A 14,457-nucleotide genomic window follows, 5' to 3' on the forward strand; every position below is an offset into this window, starting at 1 on the left:
TTTTTTTTTTTTTTTTTTTTTTTTTTTTTTTTTTTTTTTTTTTTTTTGTCAAAAAGGCAGGATTTTAAAGACTAAAACGTTCTGTTTATTGGAGACTTGAAATAACATATTTTAGAAAAGTGTAGATTGTTCCCTTGTGAAACTGAGTTTTGTGCAACCCCTCGGAATCTCAGTTTCTGTAAAGAAGCCTGTATTTCAAATCCGTTGCTCTAATCTGTAGGTTGTAGTGCATTTCAAAATTGTACAAATGTGTAAAATTTGTGCTTGTGGAAGCTGCTGCTCTGAGTAGCTGCACTTTCCTTAACGTCACCCTCACAACCCTCAAGCTATTGCGTGCCCCGTTCATGAAAGGGTACTTCACCGGGATGATGTAGCCTAAACAATTTGGCTCTAAAGCCTCCTTATCTAGCGCTTCCCTTAAAATTATATTAATTTATAATATATATTGAATGATAGCTTTACAAAAACAAATTCATGAATTGGTCTTTATGAAAATGACTCTTTCCAGTAAGTAAAAAAGGGTTATCACAGTTTTGGTAACTTGCACGAGTTCGTATTGAAAAAACAAACAAACAAACAAACAAACAAAAAAACCAAACCCAAACAAAAAAAAACCAAAAAACCTTTCACATGTTCTTAATGACTTTAAAACTGATGTGCTCTAGGGGCACACTCAGTTGTATGCTCTGAAGCAGTAGACACCATACAGCTTATGCTTTTTATCTGGGAACCCCACGAAGCGCACGGCAGCCTCCGTGGGACTGCAGCGCCTCCTCGGCCGAGAGATGGGGTAGCGGACGCTGCCATCCGCCAGCCAGCCCGCATCGCAGCGGTCGTATCCCAGAAGTTTCCAGGCTGCGAAGATCTGGCCCACTTTTGCGATCTGAGCACCGTCGTTGAGACAAGCTTGCACCGCTTCGTCGTAGGTCAGCTTGGTGGGGTGGATCAGGTAGTAAAACCGGCCTGCGGAGAGAAGGGGAGAGAGTCATGCGTCGGTCTGCTGCTGAGCCGCCCAGAGATGGAAGCAGCCCAAACGGAAGTGTTCCCCATGGAAGGGGGAGATAGAGCGATGCAGGGTTGTGGGTTAAACGTAGCGCCCCCCGGGTCATTCTCCATTAAATTAGTTTTTTCCTTGTCCCTTAATATGAGTTCAGACGTGCCCTTTTAGAGCTTTGAAACCGAGAAGGGAAATGACAGATGCACTTTCTGTTAGCTAATTAGTGACTAAAAGGGCCCTTCTGTAGCACCACAGAAGACAGAATTCCATGTTAAAAGGAAGAGCTATTTAAATTCTAGCTGTACAAGACTGAACCCTAGCACAAGTTTCTGGAGAGGCAAAATTTGAATGTGAAAAGATCAAAAAACATTCCTGACATAAAAGTCCATTTAAAAAAAAATCAAAAGCCCTCAAGTCCTTTTCATTACAGGTATCAATAAGACATTATTCTGATTCAAAGACTACAGTATGAAAATGCAAAAAATACAGGAAGTCACTTGCCATAAATAATGCGAACTCAGAATGTGAACCGAGTCTGTTCAGTTACTAGCAAAGAGGATGAATTTATGTATTCAGTGGGAGCTCTGACACCTAACCATTTCTTGATTGCACAAGAAAGAGCGGATTAATCTTAGCCACTCATTGAATAAAGTTAATTACTGAAATACCTTCAGTGTATATTAAATATGCATACAATGTATAAAGTAGGACATCAATTGGCTGAAATGCTACGCGGAAGATTTTCTCAGACTTTGAGTCTCAGTGGAATATAATCAGACTCTCTTACCTGATTACCCATTGTAGTGGGACATCTCCTCGCCCTCCATTACATATAACTTCCTGCAGTATAAATTAATGCTTGCCTGTTCTTTCGGGTGAGACTAAGACAGTGTGATTTGGAGGAAAGGTGGAGGCCACCAGAGCATGAGTTAGAAGGTTGACTCTGTCATCTATACCAGAGGTCCGCACACTACTGCACACGGGTCACCAGAAGTTGTATTGAAACACAGGCATACCCTTCCTTTTCATACTATCTGTGGCTGTTTTGCATTACAACGTATAAAACTACACTGAGTAGTTACAACAAGACTGTGCGGCCCACAAAAGCCAAAAATATTTATCTGGCCCTTTACAGAAAGTTGGTTCATCCATGATCCCTCGCTGTTTTTCCCAAAGCATGTTGCCAGGGAACTAACATAGAAAATGATGGGGCCAGGGTTTGCTTTATGGGCGTGTGACCTGTGCAGTTACACAGGGCTCCATGTATGTTGAATGTACTTCTGTCACCATATTAAAATGCATAATTTTTGAACATAATTATGACCATAAATTTTGAAAATAAATATGAACATGAATTTTGAGCATAAATTTTGAACCCACATTTTCATTCTGCAATAGGTCCCACAAATTGTGTAGCTGGTTCTGGATGGGGAAGACTGGGTTGGGAGTTACACTGAAGGCAACAGACTTACCATCAACAACACAGAAACAACCCGTGTATCTCTTCTGCTTTTGTCTCCAGTGTCATTGCTACTTTTTTTGTTTCTTACTGTTGTCGGGCTTTTGTTTTTGTTTTGCAAAGTCCTCTTTACTCTGAGCTCTCTCATTATTGTGAGTTTTACTGATCAACTGTGAACATAATTGACTTTGTAATTTAGAGTGTGACAGAGAGGCTACTCTCCCTTCAATTAGAGATCTGTAGCCCATGGCACACATCTCTATTATACTCTATTGTCTGTTCAATAACAGACCCTGTAGAATATCTCAACTTAAACCATTTTATAATTACAGTCAGATGCAATAATACCTAGGAGTAGTGGAAATGGACATTTTTGCTCAGGTGAATTTTTTTTTTAATTATGACATTAAAGAACTTTTCATCTTTTCTAACTCAGGGCAATACATCAAAGCATGTAAGATTAAAGATTGAGTGTGGTGTTATAGTACGTTTTGATCCCCAGGACAGGAAAGAAGGCAGTGATATCTTACTATTACTGAAGAGCTTAATAGCTTACCATTGAAGTTAGATGTAAAACAGAAAACATCATATCTGCTTTTGTCTTTATCCCAAAACCCGTAGTTCCTGACACCAGGCACCGTGTTTTGGCCCCCGCAAGGCTCTCTGGGCTTCGTGATGGGGTACTGCACAGACCCGTCGCTGAGCCAGCCGGCGTTGCACCAGTCTAGCCCGCCCCGCCAGGCATCGTAAAGCTGGTCAAAGGAGGCAATCACAGCATCCTGGTCCAGACACGCCTGCTGTGCCTCGTGGAAATTGAGATTGTAGCGCCCGAGTCGTGGGAAGTAAGGGAATACCACACCTGTCCAAAGGAGAGACCAAGGGATTAGTGGTACAGAAAGTAACAATCGGGCGCCTGGGTGGCTCAGTGGGTTAAGCCGCTGCCTTCGGCTCAGGTCATGATCTCAGGGTCCTGGGATCGAGTCCCGCATCGGGCTTTCTGCTCAGCAGGGAGCCTGCTTCCCTCTCTCTCTCTGCCTGCCTCTCTGCCTACTTGTGATCTCTGTCTGTCAAATAAATAAATAAAATCTTTAAAAAAAAAAAAAAAAAAAAGAAAGTAACAATCATGAGCAAATGTCACTTGAATGGTGAAAACAGAATACAGTCTCCATCAGATGAAGTTACAGTTTTTGGTCAGCTTGCAGGGATTTCTCGTGGTCCCTTTCCCCTACAAACAGCCTCTCAGCTCTGAGCATTTCACAGTTAAGGTATGTGGTTTGATGACTTCAGTGAATTACCCTTTCACTTAAGAGTTCAATTCAAACTTTAACATTCACCTTTTTGGAATGATTCACCCATGGGTTATATTTTTCAGATAGCTTCCTTGAGAATTTACCTTCTACTACTTCTGTTAATAACTTTAAAATGGATTACTACTGAGTCCTTTGCAGCTAGGAAAAAGTCAATATTGAATATTGATAATGGGGGAAGATATAGAAATAGTGCTCAGAGAGAAGGAATTTATCAGAATTTGCATGTTTTTTGTTAGTAGTTATATAATTAGTAATTAGCTTAGGATAGCCTTTTTTTTTTTTTTTCACTTATTTTTAAAAAGATTTTATTTATTTATTTGGGGAGAGAGTGCCTTGGGGGTAGGAGCAAAAGGAGAGGGAGAGAGGGAATCTCAAGCAGATTCTATGGCACAGAGTGTAGAGCCAGCTCAGGGCTTGATCCCAGACCCTGAGATAATGACCTGAGCCGAAATCAAGAGTTGGATGCTTAACCAACTGAGCCATCCAGGTGCCCCACTTAAACAGCCTTTTATTTTTATTTATTTATTTATGATTCATTTCTTCATTTTCTTTTTTTTTTCTTTTTTTAGATTTTATTTATTTATTTGACAGAGAGAGGCACAGCGAGAGAGGGAACACAAGCAGAGAGGAGAGGGAGAAGCAGGCTTCCTGCTGAGCAGGGAGCCCCATGTGAGGCTGGATCCCAGGACCCTGGGATCATGACTGAGTGAAGGCAGTTACTTAAGAACTAAGCCACCCGGGTGCCCAGGCCAGCCTTTTAAATGTGTAAACAAACATGGTAACAAGTGATTCAAATTAGATACATTATTTTATATATGCTCCTAAAAACTTACTTATCTAAGTAACTTTCACTTAGGGGGTTTCTTACTTAGAGAAACTGAAAAAATCATTTTACATATTTAACAAAAACCTAATTAAGCAGCTTTATTTCATATTAATAAGCCAATTCTTTACAGTGGAGCATACCTCACTCCATACTCCATTGAGGGTATCCTGGCTCTGTTATCCATTTCAACTTTAAATTGTAGCCTTTGATCTTATTTTTTATTCTGTTCTGTATGCACAATAAAAATGAGAACTTTTGTTTAAAAATAATTCTTCAGCGTCCATATTCATATGTTGTAAATTGAAACGAGTTTTTAAAAACATTTTTCTCGCAAATAGGAAAAAAAAAAAAAACCCTTCTCAAAGCTTGTCTTGTACAAGGCAGATACAGAATAAATATCGGTGGAGTTAATGCCAAAGAATTAAGTTAAATATTTGAGAGGGCAAAAACCCTTAACAAATATGAACAGTGTGACTTGACTTTGCCTGGGAAGATACAGTGGCTTCCCCAAAGCCTTCTTTGGGTCAGATAATCACTGGAGATGATTGAGCCATCTCCTAACTTTCTGTGCATTTTCTTTCAATGATAAGAATTACGTCATCAGAAAGCAAACTTGTATCATTTGCTGGACTTTCAGAAGGACTCCTGCCTCAAAATGTCTTCCCAGAAAAGACAATTAATTCAGAATGGCTATTTAAGGCCTTGCCTTGGATTTTTGGTTATAATTAGAAATAATTAATGCTTTAACTTGTGGAATATAATAAATTGTCCCACTGACACAGTAATGGGTGAGTTCTATCACAAGTGCTGTTTTATGAGACCGCAGACCCTGTTCAAGATGAATATACAATTCACTAATCGTGTAACCAGGACACAGGAAATGTTTTCTTTTATAAATTGTCTTGGAAAACTCTACAAGAAGAAATTTCAATAGCCTAAATCCAGTCGTGTCCACCCAAGGCCTCTGCAGGACACGTTTGTCCCTCTAGGACGGTCCAACTGGCAATGTTCCCTAGAGGCAGGGATCCAGGAAGGCTTCCTGATCTCATCCTGCCTTCTCAGGTTCTTGGCTGAGGGATCTGTAAGTTGAATCAGAGCCAAAAGGAAGGAGAAAAAGACTCTCTCAGTTGCCACTGCCCCCTGCAGTGACGGGGGTTGGGGGGAGCCTGAGATGGTTCTATCGAAGAAGAGCTATTTCCAGGCATCCAGCTAAGAACCCAGTTAGGGCTGGGAAGGAGCTGCTATAGCTCTCCCTGTCCCCTCATGCCTTTCATCCTCTTTCCTCAGAATCCCAGCAATGCCAACGAAAAGAAAAATTTTAATTTATCCAAGAAAGATTTCCTTGGCAGCTAGACCCCAAGTGAGAGAAAAATCTCAAAGTGTTTCAGTCTGGAGGGAGAAACCATTTGGGTTGGAGTCCGTTTCCCAAATGTCTCAAGAAGGGAATAGTGGAGACTGTCGAATATTTTAATTTACAATGGTTTTTAAGACTTAGATGGCCTTTCTGGTTTTAAATTCACTGTGGTGGTATTTGGTGGACTCTCGTGGGAATTAGGAAAAAATTTTCTTGAGTAGTTCTTGATTAATCGTTGAATGTTAACCATGATTGATTCAGTTCCAAATTCAGTGTAATGTATTTTTATTTAAGTTCCTTTCAAATTTAACATAACTTCATGCAAACATTTCTTAAAGTCATAATGAAAAAAAAAAAAAAAGTCATAATGAGGGGCGCCTGAATGGCTCAGTGGGTTAAACCTCTACCTTCAGCTCAGGTCATAGTCCCAGGGTTCTGGGATCGAGCCCCGTATCATCAGGCTCTCCGCTCAGCAGGGAGCCTGCTTCTCCCCTCTCTCTGCCTTCTCTCTGCCTACTTGTGATCTCTGTCTGTCAAATAAATAAATAAAATCTTATTAAAAAAAAAGTCATAATGAAACCCAATACTGAAACTTCATTATTTTGCAACTGTAGGAATGAATGGCCAACTTATTGTTATATTAATTCAAAACATTTACTTGAATTTTAATTAATGTTTATGTTTATGGAAAAGAATGCATCCCAAGTAAATCAAGGTCTATTTCTGTGTCTCAGCCAAAGTTGTAAAAGTTTCACCATACTGTGCTCACTTGGTGCACACATTTCAATAATCAGATGTTTCTTACAAGCAGGGACATTTCTGAAGCTGCATGTTTGCTAGTGTTTTATTTATTTACTTACTTTACTTCCCCCGAATTAAGATTTCAACATCTAAGACTGTAATTGCCGAAACCTTTCTCTGTGGAAAAAATGTGCACTTCCTGTAGCTGAATTATAGAGGGAATGGATATTGCTTTCATCCAGCATTACAAAAATACAAAGTAAACTTCCATCGGTGGAAATGAAGGGCGTGTGATTATTTTCCAAGTATGATTATTTTATCCTCATACGTCAAAATGTAATCAGAAGTTGTCTCTTTTCCCATGAACGGCTGGTAAGCATCATGACAAAGGAAATTAATAAAGATGATCTACGTATGGAGAAGAATGTGAGTGGTTTAGTCAATAGAAATACATTTTGAAAACATACCCTTTAATATTTATAATTGCACAGTCCAGTTCATCCTAGTTGTTGGCAAATGTCAATTTTCAGACATCTGAAGGATGTTCATTCCATAGCCCATATGAAAGCTAACGTCAATTCCAGTAACTTGAGTAATAGACACCACGAGTATAATTTTCCCTTCCTCAATGCCCCTTCTAGTGCCTCTCAGTGCTCTACACATGTCTGAATTTTTTTCTATTTCTAAAAGTTCTCAGACTATATTTTTTTGTAGCTAGACCCATTGTCACTAGCAGAAAACCAATACAATGGGAGATTGGGAAAAAAAAAGTGTCACATTTCTCATTTTGTTGAGTTGAGTTTGAATCCAAGACAGAATAAAATCTTGTACTATAAATACAAACCATATAATTTGGACATCTTAAAGAAGAATGACTTTTGTCCTAACTGGAGGAATTCTTTGGAGAACATAGCATTTAGCATGTATTAAAGGACCAATATAACTTAAAACATTGTACAAGTACAGCTGAAAAACCATCATCATGACATTTAAAATGATATGTTTCCTTGGCCTTATTTACATACATTAGCAGACTGATGAGGACTTTGACTGAAACTTGCCTAATGGTCACATGTAAGAATGTAGCTTGTAGCTGATAATGAAAAAAAGTCAAACACTGGGTTGGAGCTATTAAGGGCTAACCACAAAATCTCTTTTGCCACATGGTCCTTAAACTCTTAAGTATATAATCACGGCACCTTGCTCATCTGTCCCAGACTATGTGGAAATTACCAAGTCACTCTCCATGTCTACCTTCAGGTTAGACCAACCAAGCTTCTTCAAATATTATTCTACAGTAACTATCTTAAATTTATTTTAGTAATTTCATTTTAAAATACGAATCCTTGCCTCATATTGCAGCATACATAAATAGAATAATATGCTATCTGAGTTGTTCTTGAAAATTATTCAGTGCAAATGGGATTATCCAAAGCGAGATAAAATAAGGTGTCTTTAGGGTGCCTGGGTGGCTCACTGGGTTAAAGCCTCTGCCTTCAGCTCAGGTCATGATCTCAGGATCCTGGGATAGAGCCCCGCATGGGGCTCTCTGCTTGGCGGGAAGCCTGCCCTCTCCTCTCTCTGCCTGCCTTTCTGCCTACTTGTGATCTCTGTCTGTCAAATAAATTTAAAAAAATAAATAAGGTGTCTTTATCATGGTAATTTTTTAAAAAGATTTTATTTATTTATTTGACAGAGATATATCACAAGCAGATGGAGAGGCAGGCTGAGAGAGAGAGAGAGAGAGAGAGAGAAGCAGGCTCCCTGCTGAGCAGAGAGCCTGATACGGGACTCGATCCCAGGACCCTGATGAGATCATGACCTGAGCCGAAGGCAGTGGCTTAACCCACTGAGCCACCCAGGCGCCCTATCATGGTAGTTTTTGAAGCTGGACAATGGTATACTGGGATTCAGTATACGAGTCATAACGTTTTTCTAAATGTTTGAAATTGGCTGTGATAAAAAATGTTTTTATCTTATCCTATTGCCAAGCTGAGAACCTTAAACCAATCCATGTGGATGCAGACTGTCTATAGCACCTGCTGCTCACATTTTTCCCCTTGAGGAGTTTCTCTCTCACACCCGTGATGTCTTCTCCCTTGCTTTTTTATGCTCTCTGCCTTTGGAAGGACCAGGTTCACCCAATCAAGTGTTCCTTGCTTTGCAGTACTTTCCATGGCCCGTCCATGGTGTGCATGTTTTGTTTATGTCTTTGAACGTTTAAATCCATTGTATACAACATTCAATCTTGTAAACAAGTAGTTTACAAGAACAACTTTGTTCTTGGCACCTGACACCCTCAACTAGATTGTAGGTACTGGGTGGAGAAGGCCAAGTCAGCAAACTTTGCAAAACAAAGCGTGATGAGAGCTATAATGGAACTTTCTGTAAGGTGCGAGAGCTTCACAGCTATGGAGCGGAAGGGACAGCGTGAAACTCGAATCTTACTCTTGGGAGATGTGTATGTTCTTCATTTGTTCAGAAATGGATTCGTGTGTGCCGAAGGTTAAAATGTTAGCTGTTTCAAGGCAGGTGCTCTGGTTAATGACTGCTTCTACCCTTTCTACCGCACACAAGAAAGGCAGAAAAAAACGCTACCTTCAGGGAGGGGAATGGAACCACCATGAGCCACCATGAGCACACCAATTAATGCAGTGTGACCAAAGACAGCCCGTAGATGATCACCCAAGTCACTCTGGGCGCTTTAAGAATCCTCTGCAGCCAGAAACTGACAAAGACTGCTACCTTTTGGAAGTCTCTGGTCTTCTCTCCAACAGAGAATTTCTCCTCCTTGGATGAGAGTGGATAAAAGCAGAGGCTTCTTCCAGTGTTCTTGCTAGCAAATTCCAGTTCTAGCTCTTACTACTGGCCATGTTACCATAGAAAAGGAGTTCTCCCTAAGTCTCCTCTGTCAAGGGGGATTACTGAGGTGAACCAAACAGGGCGCATGGGAGTAGAGCAATGGCTTTGTACCTGCTTACTCTATAACCCAAGTCTACCTTATTTCCTTTATTTATTTATTGTATTTGAAGGGTAGTTGACCTACAATGTAATAATTTCTGCTTATTTTAAAATACTTACTTTCGAAAGTGTATTAGAATCTTTAATAGCCTGTCAGACTGTTGAATGAAAAGAACCAAGATTTGGAAATCTTCACATCTCCTGGCACCGAAATAGCACTTATAAAAATATTTATCAGTTAAATTGGTTTCTTGGACACATTTACTTGGCTCATATGTTAATGGGTTATATGGTAGGGAAGTGTTCCAATAGCATGGAAAATGTGGTGATTTGGGATGGGGAAGGGCCTAGGCAGAAAAAATTACTCTTTTTACATTTCCTTTTCAACACCTCTAAGTATGTCTTGAATACAGTCTCAGTTTGACCTTGGAGTGCATCATCCTTTGACACATTGTAAGTTTCCTTTTTAAACAAAAGTATAGCAGGCTCCATGCTCAAAGCTCTTAGCAAGCAGGGATCCAGGCGGAGTTTGGATATCTTATATTCACTGTATTTATTTTTTGGTTTCCTTCTATTTCTGGAAAGTTCTACTGCTTTCTAGTCACTTAAAATTTCATTTTAAAATAAATGTAGGGAGATAGTAAATGTGGCATGGTATAGAAACAGAATTTTAGAAGAAAAAGTAACTGAACAAATAATGTAGTTCAACCTGTTTTTCATAAATGAAGAAGCCAGGTACAAGGATTAAATAACTTTCCCCAGTTTCAAAACTCATACTGGTAGAACTGGGACTAACCTGAAAGTTTTGGTTGGTACTACTAGCTCGAGGGTCTGTCCACTGCCTGCTGCCCCTTCGATAAAGAAAACTGGTTGTCATTCATATTTGATGATTAACTGTTTTCCCTAAACCAATCACTTCTTTCATCTTGAATAATGCCAATGTTTATAGATATTCATGTGACTCAATAAAAAAAAAAAAGTACAAGGTGATTCAGAATCAAGAGCCAAGAACTATGACTAAGAGAGACAAGAGGAAAAAGGAGAGACAAGAGAAGATCCAAAAAATGTACTTTATGACATCATGCAATTTATTAGATACATAAAGCTGAGAAGTCTCCATGTGTGTGATGGGATTCTGTGGGATTCAGAGGGTCACCTGTTCAGGGATACGCTAGTGGGGCAAACAGATGCTTTTCCAAAAGCACAAATCTGTCCTAGGTTACAAAAGGGACTTCTAGCAAACACACACCTCTAGTTTACACGCATAAGGAAGGAAAGTATTCTACCAAAGCAGCCAAAAATTCATCCTTCAGTGTAAAGAAACACTGAAATTCACGAATATAAGATGTTTTGAGATGCATGAGAAACAGAGAAGAGTTTCCCCACTGGTGGGGTCTATAGAGGGTGGACTTTAGGCAGCGAGGACACTTTTTATTGTTTAGCATTCTCTACATTTTGGTTTTTGAACCTACTGAGTAGATTACATATTTCAGGGGGAAAAAATTCCCCCAGCATGCCTATATTGTTTGGTATTTGGTGTTTAAAAGAGTCTGGATCATTAAAAAAGTTTACTTCTTGACTTATTTATTTAAATAAACCTGGAGGGTGCTTTTCTGTTAAATTAAGATTTCACAGTTACTTTATAGAATACAATAACTGGTATTTTAGTTAGCAGATGTCCTTCACAAAAGTTGCCATTATTTTGAAACTGAGATAATGTTAGAAGCATAATAAAAATGCATCCAATCTAAATTTCTCAATAACCATGTCATAAGATTTCAATTTTGAATAGCATAAGGCAGTTTCCAAATATTATTAATTCAGTTCCACTGCACGTCGCTCCTACTTGCAAATAGCTTCAATTTTGTGTCTAACTATTGCGTGTACATTTCAAATACGAAAGCTGGAATCAGTGACAGACTGCAAAATACAAAAGAAAAGAAGCCTGCTATGCATGGACTTCTGATTTCTCGCGTTAATCGCTATGGTTACCACTAGACATTACTCGTCACAGAAAATGATTAATTATCATTTCCAAGTTTAAAATGATTTATAGATACCTACCTTGTAAATCTAATGCTACCACAGCAGTATCATCTTCCAATCCTTCAATCACCTCACACTTGTATTTCCCATAATCCTCCAGGGTGAGGTCTGCGATCACCAGAGAAGCATCATTATCACTGCCTCCCTTCAGAAACACTCTACCCTGGTAGCCTCCATAGGCTTTCTTGTGATATCCCATGGAAACAAAAACGTCCACTTCCTTGAGGTAATCTGAAGTTAACTTGGTCCACTTAATTCGGATCTTGTGGGTTCCTGAGCCAAATGCTGTAGGGTCTCGATAAAATTTACATGGCAGTGTAACATTGCCACCTCGATGTGAGAACACCCTGGCTTGTTCTGCTTCCACAAGTAGACGGGGGCCATTTTCTGCTAAAATTAAAAAAAAAAAAATTAAAAAATTAAAAAAGAAGAAACATAAATATGCTTTTAGGCTTTTTTTTTTTTTTTTTTAAATAAAATATGCTATCCATACAGGGTATCTGATAAAGAGTAGCATTGGGTGATAAGCTTCTTTGCATTCTTGAACAGTAAAATATTTTGAACCGCATAGAAAGATACCTTCAATACCTAGAGGGCACTTACAAGGTAGTCATGTCTTTTAAAACCACTGGAAAAAAGAAGGATGTTAGTTATAATAGTTGAAAATTACTGAATATAAAACTCCACAGTCATCAAAGTTTGATAATTTAACAACAAATTCTATTTTTTCCTCTATTTAAATATCAAAAATATGGAAATAAGACCAAGTGAAATGACATAATCTTATGATGAATTTTATCAATACAAATGAAAAATTTCAAAGTAGGCAAATTTCTCTTCCCACCTGAGCTTTCTAATACCATAAATATTTATTTTAATTGTAGCAAAATTATAAAGCAACGTGGTCAATTTTCACTGTACTATTCTGGCCAAAGAAAATATACTCACATTTGTGGTTTCTATTCAAATATACACTTGTGATATGCTATTCTCAAGCATTTCACGCACAATGTATGTATTTTACTTTCACACAAAGACTAGACATCAGAGAGGTATTTTTAGCCAATGCTTAAAAACAAAAAACAAAAAACAAAAAAACAAAGAATCCCTCCAGGTTTTGAAATATAGTCCTCAAAACTGATATGCTGAAAGTATATCCAAAGTTGTATTTATTTCCTGATTAACCAAATAATTGTTTCTTTGTTCCCTTAAATCTCCTTCTACCCCGTCTTTGCTTTCTGATACACCTTGTTTTCTAGTAGATCTCATTCCCACCTTTCTTTTCCTTGCCCTTTGGTTTCCCTCCTCAGACTCCAAGACCGAGGTAGCCTTCCAGAGAGCGCTGCAATGGTCCCTGCCTGCCAAGTCTTTGGGGCTGCCCTTCCCCAGGGAGCCAGCTATGCTTTTCACATCTTGGCTTTCCCTGGGGTTCCCCCCACCACCCGGTGAGCTTATTGTGCCTTTGACCTTGACAAGGTCTCTTGAGGGCATGCAAGATTGGAAAATGAGAAGCAATATAAAAACTCTTGGACACAGACATACCTTCTCATCTACACACAACTTTTGAAGTTTGCCAAAAACTGCTTTGCATGAACCTCTGCTGCCCTTCCTGCCTGAGGCAAGTAGGGACTGCGTTAAATCTCAGCTGTGAATCATTTAGGATGCACAGGTCAGAAAGAGTACCCACTCACCTCCAGACAGATCCCATAACTTACTTATTTAACGGCATACACAGAATTCAGATTTCAAAATAAAAAGTGTCCAAAGAGAGACACAGTGGTTATACTTTTTTTTTTTTTTAAGACTTTATTTATTTATTTGACTGACAGAGATCACAAGTAGGCAGAGAGGCAGGCAGAGAGAGAGGAAGGGAAGCAGGCTCCCTGCTGAGCAGAGAGCCTGATGCGGGGCTCGATCCCAGGACCCTGAGATCATAACCTGAGCCGAAGGCAGCGGCTTAACCCACTGAGCCACCCAGGCGCCCTAGTGGTTATAATTTTAACATATTGATCAGAATGAGTATTTTTTCAAAAGATTTGTTTATTTATTTATTTATTTATGAGAGAGAGAGAGAGAGAGAATGAGGGAGGGCACAAGACATAGGAAGGTCAGAGGGAGAAGCAGATTCCCCACTGAGCAGGGAGCCCGATGCAGGACTGGATCCCGGGACGCCAGATCACAACCAGAGCTGAGGAGAGTCACTTAACCAACTGAGCCACTCAGGCACCCCAGAATGACCATTTTAAAATGACCATATTTCATTTATAAGTCAGCCCCAATCCGCAGAAACTGAAAAGTTTAACAAAGCCATTAATGCCCCCCCCTCTTGGAATAGATAGTAAGTAAGAGGATAATGGCTTAATTAAAATGAATCCTAAATCCAGTTCATTAAGCATTTCCTTTAGGTTTTATTATCTTTTTATTTAGGATCATAGAATCATAAGGGTTGAAAGGTATTAAATCTCTCCAATATAGATTAGTTCTATATTGGTAGATACATAGGTAGCTCCCCTACCTGTTATCTTCCCCCTACAATATCCCTAACTGCTGCATCCACACGTGTCCTCTTTCCGGGGGGCAGGGAGGAAAGTGCTGTAGACCGCTCAGCAATGCCTGAGGGTTGTAGGGAACATGTCCTACCCGGGTGCCTGGAAGGACAGTTGGGCGGTGAGCTTCCCCTGCCAAGGCTTGAGCTGAGACCTGACACAGGGCTATAGGAGGCTGCAGTTTCATGACTCTCACAAGATTTTTACTTTCAAGTCA

General features: G+C 39.4%; 1 protein-coding gene across 1 annotated transcript in view; it reads right to left on the reverse strand.

The window, feature by feature from the left end:
* Window positions 1-462: 462 nt before the first annotated feature.
* Window positions 463-14,457, reverse strand: part of HAPLN1 (hyaluronan and proteoglycan link protein 1) — a 34,162-nt gene continuing 20,167 nt past the window's right edge. Inside the window, exons 3-5 of the mRNA XM_059416657.1 lie at window positions 11,713-12,084; window positions 3,013-3,315; window positions 463-963 (exon numbers count right to left, since the gene is read on the reverse strand). Coding sequence (XP_059272640.1) covers window positions 674-963; window positions 3,013-3,315; window positions 11,713-12,084 — 965 coding nt within the window. The 3' untranslated portion in view covers window positions 463-673. The remainder of the gene's footprint in view (window positions 964-3,012; window positions 3,316-11,712; window positions 12,085-14,457) is intronic.

This window comes from Mustela nigripes, chromosome 12, assembly GCF_022355385.1.
Source record: "Mustela nigripes isolate SB6536 chromosome 12, MUSNIG.SB6536, whole genome shotgun sequence".
NCBI classification, from domain to species: Eukaryota; Metazoa; Chordata; class Mammalia; order Carnivora; family Mustelidae; genus Mustela; species Mustela nigripes.